This window comes from Uranotaenia lowii, chromosome 3 (assembly GCF_029784155.1).
Source record: "Uranotaenia lowii strain MFRU-FL chromosome 3, ASM2978415v1, whole genome shotgun sequence".
Taxonomy (NCBI): domain Eukaryota; kingdom Metazoa; phylum Arthropoda; class Insecta; order Diptera; family Culicidae; genus Uranotaenia; species Uranotaenia lowii.
The window spans coordinates 56,862,919-56,868,849 of record NC_073693.1 but is presented as its reverse complement, the minus strand read 5'-3'; the positions used below and the strand labels follow the sequence as shown (position 1 = coordinate 56,868,849).

Here is a 5,931-nt window from a genome sequence, read left to right as displayed (position 1 = left end):
GCCGTAGAAGCTTAATAGAAGGTCATTAAGACTTGTTTTGAAAATTCAAACTTTCAATTAGAACTTAAATTATGAGCTGCATAAAACATTCTTCATATTATTGTCGTTTTTATCGATTATAAGATTTTTGACATTTTTGTCATTTTTGTCATTTTTGTCATTTTTGTCATTTTTGTCATTTTTGTCATTTTTGTCATTTTTGTCATTTTTGTCATTTTTGTCATTTTTGTCATTTTTGTCATTTTTGTCATTTTTGTCATTTTTGTCATTTTTGTCATTTTTGTCATTTTTGTCATTTTTGTCATTTTTGTCATTTTTGTCATTTTTGTCATTTTTGTCATTTTTGTCATTTTTGTCTTTTTTGTCATTTTTGTCATTTTTGTCATTTTTGTCATTTTTGTCATTTTTGTCATTTTTGTCATTTTTGTCATTTTTGTCATTTTTGTCATTTTTGTCATTTTTGTCATTTTTGTCATTTTTGTCATTTTTGTCATTTTTGTCATTTTTGTCATTTTTGTCATTTTTGTCATTTTTGTCATTTTTGTCATTTTTGTCATTTTTGTCATTTTTGTCATTTTTGTCATTTTTGTCATTTTTGTCATTTTTGTCATTTTTGTCATTTTTGTCATTTTTGTCATTTTTGTCATTTTTGTCATTTTTGTCATTTTTGTCATTTTTGTCATTTTTGTCATTTTTGTCATTTTTGTCATTTTTGTCATTTTTGTCATTTTTGTCATTTTTGTCATTTTTGTCATTTTTGTCATTTTTGTCATTTTTGTCATTTTTGTCATTTTTGTCATTTTTGTAATTTTTGTCATTTTTGTCATTTTTGTCATTTTTGTCATTTTTGTCATTTTTGTCATTTTTGTCATTTTTGTCATTTTTGTCATTTTTGTCATTTTTGTCATTTTTGTCATTTTTGTCATTTTTGTCATTTTTGTCATTTTTGTCATTTTTGTCATTTTTGTCATTTTTGTCATTTTTGTCATTTTTGTCATTTTTGTCATTTTTGTCATTTTTGTCATTTTTGTCATTTTTGTCATTTTTGTCATTTTTGTCATTTTTGTCATTTTTGTCATTTTTGTCATTTTTGTCATTTTTGTCATTTTTGTCATTTTTGTCATTTTTGTCATTTTTGTCATTTTTGTCATTTTTGTCATTTTTGTCATTTTTGTCATTTTTGTCATTTTTGTCATTTTTGTCATTTTTGTCATTTTTGTCATTTTTGTCATTTTTGTCATTTTTGTCATTTTTGTCATTTTTGTCATTTTTGTCATTTTTGTCATTTTTGTCACTTTTGTCATTTTTGTCATTTTTGTCATTTTTGTCATTTTTGTCATTTTTGTCATTTTTGTCATTTTTGTCATTTTTGTCATTTTTGTCATTTTTGTCATTTTTGTCATTTTTGTCATTTTTGTCATTTTTGTCATTTTTGTCATTTTTGTCATTTTTGTCATTTTTGTCATTTTTGTCATTTTTGTCAATTTTGTCATTTTTGTCATTTTTGTCATTTTTGTCATTTTTGTCATTTTTGTCATTTTTGTCATTTTTGTCATTTTTGTCATTTTTGTCATTTTTGTCATTTTTGTCATTTTTGTCATTTTTGTCATTTTTGTCATTTTTGTCATTTTTGTCATTTTTGTCATTTTTGTCATTTTTGTCATTTTTGTCATTTTTGTCATTTTTGTCATTTTTGTCATTTTTGTCATTTTTGTCATTTTTGTCATTTTTGTCATTGTTGAGGCCAATCCCCAAAAACGGCTGGTTCACAAATTCGCGAAGTTTCCAGACGTAGGTTTGACGGACGATAAATAACAACACGACACTTAGCAGGTGATACGATCACGGGGGATGATTTATTCTTATCATCTAACTAAAAACGCTCAAACTCAAGACGAATAAATGGACTGTATTTAACAAAGCAATACGACCGACCGACCCGGGTGATTTGTAAGTTCTGATTTGTGCTATTGTCTCGATATTATCAGCTCGCAATTACCGATCAAGTATGATCGGTTATCGGTCATTCTGTTTCCCACGCCGCACACACGCATTGTTGGTCCTGACCACTGGAGATGCGTGCGGCATAGATACAACGATTGATGCTGGTTACTGCTGAGATGGTTTTTGATTTCTAATCGCCGCTTGGCTCGCGCTGCTGCTGTTTTGGCGCGAACATACCGCCCGCCTTGAGTTCACTCAACATGATGCACATGCTCCTCGGATATTCGACCTCACGTATGCTACCTTGTTGAAACCACCATCTCTAAACCGCGCTTCGATTGATTATGATGGCCCATGCTTTCACGAACCGATTACATTCCCAATAGATCAAGGATGCACGTGAATGTAGACTGTTCTTGGTAACAGAGGTGTTCCTGTTGGAGACAGAAACATTTGATACTGGGTTGATTGAAAGATTTTTGCATCATAACTTTCGGTATGGCCCCCAGGCATTCACGAAGACCAAACTTCGCTAACAGCCATTTTGTGCCCCTTTCGGGGGCTGCAGATACTTCAAGCGTGCAGAAAGTCGAGCAGGGATACGATATCCTCAGGTATGGCGCGTTCCAGAAAGTGCCCTGTTGAATAGATAAGAAAAGACAATTCCTCCGTGCTTTTTGTGGTTTAGAAGAACATAACTTTGATATCGCCCCCTGGCATCGACGGCTGATATGCCGCTGCTAGCCAATTGCGCCCCAAATGGGGGCATACTTATCTGAGGATGGCACAGTGATCTCAACAAACTCTTCGGTCTAGTCAGGCCAGGTCCAAATGGGTGATCGAATCTGTTCAAGAGTGGTGCTCTGCATTAAACCCTGGCGGAGGAAAAGAACTGTAGGTTCCGCAAACAAACATACAGGTTACACGTAACTTAGCTACTGGCCCCCTGGCAATACGGCTGATACGCCGCCAGTGCCAACAGTGCCCCTCATGGGGGCGAAAAATACTTTGTTAACTAGGTACTCGAACAAACGGTTCAGTATAACGCGGGCCTTCACATTTCGACAATCCTGGACTTCAATTGGAACGGTGTGTTGCACAACCCTGGCGGAGGAAAAACACTGTATCTCCGCAAACAAACAAGATGGTTTGAACTTAACTTAGTGGTTGGCCCCCTGGCAATACGGTCAAGAGTGCCGCCAGTGCCAACAGTGCCCCTCATGGGGGCGGAAAATACTTATTTTACTACGGCTTTCTCGGAATTGTTACAACGATGGTGATATACTGATGCTGCGATGCGATTTAACTATGTCTTATGGTCCCGGATCGTTTGATGGTACTTCAAGGAGTGTCTGTTACTACGTTGGTGCTTTCAGTTGCGTTCCATAATTCATGGAGTTTGTATGCAATCAAATATTTGCGGACAGCGATCCACCGTGGTATAAATTTGCTGATTCCATTCAGTTTGTCCTTTGATTTCAACCAATACAACTGGTGTTCATGTTTGTATGATTCGTCGCAAGAGTACTTTACTTTCCAAAGTCTTTGGAGAAACATATTAAGGAGGACAAATACTGAACTTGCAAAAGCTTTTTGACCAACCAAACAGGCAGCAACAAAATATAGCAGATATAATAAAAGAAGGGAGGAACTCCAGCATGGCTTAGGACAAGATAAATCTTCCGCTATTTTTTCGTTAGGTTTCAGTGCACTGCAAGAAACAACTCTCGTTTCTGGTAGCTCTCCTGCGATAATCCACCCTAGATGAGAGTTCTGTAGAATAGGTCCTCCATTACTTAACCTCATCTGGTTCGGCAACAACACATCGTAAAACGTAGAAACACCTAGCACGAGATCAACGGGACTTGATTTGTAGAAATCTGGATCGGCAAGGCTGATAGAAGACGGTAGTCTCCAATTGCTAACATCGACGCTTCTTTGGGGCAGATCCAACGTAATTCGAGGTAGCACGAAGAATTTCCTCTCGGCGGTAGTGAATGAAGATATACAGGATAAAACACGAGCAAAAACAGACTCTTTTGAAACATGTGTAGCCCCTCCAACACCTTTCACAGGAAGACTTTCCCGAACACGAACAAAATTAAGCCTTTTTGACAACTCCTCGGTTATCAAAGAAATCTGGGACCCGTTGTCCAACAAAGCACGAGCATAAACCGTGTTACCATTGCTATCGGCAAGCTTTACAACGGCTGTCGACAAGATAGCAGTGTGGGTGTGTTGTTGTGTACTGTGTAGAGTAGAAGTGTGGTGACTAACAGTAGGCGTGTTTGTGGGAGGTGGCTGTTGTGTAGATTGCGAGCTTTGTGGAAATTGATCGATACTGGTTCGCGACTGATCTTGTGTTTCAGGTTGCCTTCTTGGTTGACTGTTCGCGCGTTGAGGTCTTTCCGGGGTTTGAAGGAAGCTCTGCATAGTTGACTGGCTGTTGCGATTAGGAGAATATGGATGCAACAAAAAATGATGGCGTTGTCCACACTTCGGACAAAAACTACGCGAACATTCTGCAACAAAGTGTCCGGAATCTAGACAGTTGAAGCAGAGACCCAATCTTCGAATTAATACCCTCCTATCTATCACCCTCATCTTGCTAAATCTAGAGCATTGTTCTGGCGTGTGTGATCCATTTTCGCAGATAGAACAAAAGCACTGCATCGTAACCGTACTGTGGCTGGTGGGAGCTCTCACATTTCGATGATTTTCACTTGCACTTCGACTTGCCGTTGACTGCAGAATCGAACACTGGTTTTCTAGGAACTCAACCATGGCTTCGTAGGAAGGCACGTTTTTAGAAGCATGGTGAGTTTCCCAGAGTCGAAAGGTATCTGTGTCCAACTTCTGCGATAACATGAACGCCAACAAAGCACTCCATCTTCTAGTGTCCTGTCCCAATTTCTCCAACTGTTGGAGGTTAATTTTAAACGTCGTCAGCAATGCATTCAGCCCTTCAAAGCTTTCCGATCGCATGCTAGGTGCTGCAAAAAGTGCACCCATATGCTCCTGGGCTATCAACTTGTGATTCTCATATTTCGATTCTAAGGTTGTCCAAGCTAGGCCGTAGTTAGTCGCTGATACTTGTATCTGGTTAATCTGAAGTAGCGCATCATCTCTCAACGACGTACGGAGGTAATTGAACTTATCCACATCATTCAGCAAGGGATTCTCATGTATCAACGATCTAAAATTGTCCCGGAAGTTGATCCACTTCGAAAGTTCTCCAGAAAAGATTGGTAGCGTCAGTTCAGGGTATCTCGTGTGACATGGCAAAGCTGAATCGAATTGAGAAGATGTATGTTGTGTTGATCCAGCAGGAACCGGCCTTATCTTTGACAACAGTTGTTGCTTCAAAGAAAAGTATTGGTTCATAAACTCTTTGAACAGCTTCTTGCTTTCCTTTTTTTGGGTTTCCTTTCTGTCGTCTTCATCTACAGAATCGTCTTCACCATCGTCCAAAATAACTTCAATCTGTGTGCGCAAATCACAAAATGTATCGTAGGCCTCGTCTAGCTTGGCCAATCGTGGTTGTATTGAACCGTGATCACTATCATTCTTGTAATTTTGTAGGAAGTCTTCCAGACTTTCCAGCAAGTTCCACAAAATTCTCTCTTTCTTTGATAGATATCGGAGATCATCAGCCATTCTGTAAACTCTTAACAGGACACTTTGTAGAAACACTGTTCACAAAACACACCCGAGACCTCCAACGACAACGAATTGACAACTTTTATATTTTGATCAATATTCAAGCTGCTGATGAGTTGATCAGCAGGTAATTTTCAAATCAGTGAAATCTTTTGAAAAATTATCGAAATCTCTTGCAGCAATAGCTTTTTTCAATGCTTTACAATTCAACGCAATCAAAACTAAATAACTCTCGCATTCATGCCACCTCAACCACTCAATAGTCTCATTCACACGCACACTCTATCTACAAGTACTTATCTTGTTTGATGCCTCAAGTATTCCGGT

General features: G+C 37.9%; 1 protein-coding gene across 1 annotated transcript; it reads right to left on the bottom strand.

Annotated features, from left to right (window-relative positions):
* Positions 1-2,266: 2,266 nt before the first annotated feature.
* On the bottom strand, positions 2,267-5,601 carry LOC129752213 (uncharacterized). The gene is made up of 3 exons (XM_055748001.1): positions 3,670-5,601; positions 2,473-2,582; positions 2,267-2,378 (listed from the first exon to the last, which is right to left on the bottom strand). The coding sequence occupies exons 1-3, from the start codon at positions 5,599-5,601 to the stop codon at positions 2,267-2,269; spliced, it is 2,154 nt and encodes a 717-aa protein (XP_055603976.1).
* Between the last annotated feature and the right edge of the window lie 330 nt (positions 5,602-5,931).

Bases quoted from the DNA above. Each gene is read 5' to 3' on its own strand.
- LOC129752213 (XM_055748001.1), bottom strand. From the start codon at position 5,601: ATGGCTGATGATCTCCGATATCTATCAAAGAAAGAGAGAATTTTGTGG. The intron at 2,583-3,669 runs GTTGTTTCTTGC...TCTATTCAACAG, and splicing joins GAGAGCTACCAGAAACGAGA to GGCACTTTCTGGAACGCGCC. The intron at 2,379-2,472 runs GTTTGGTCTTCG...TGTCTCCAACAG, and splicing joins ACAAAATGGCTGTTAGCGAA to GAACACCTCTGTTACCAAGA.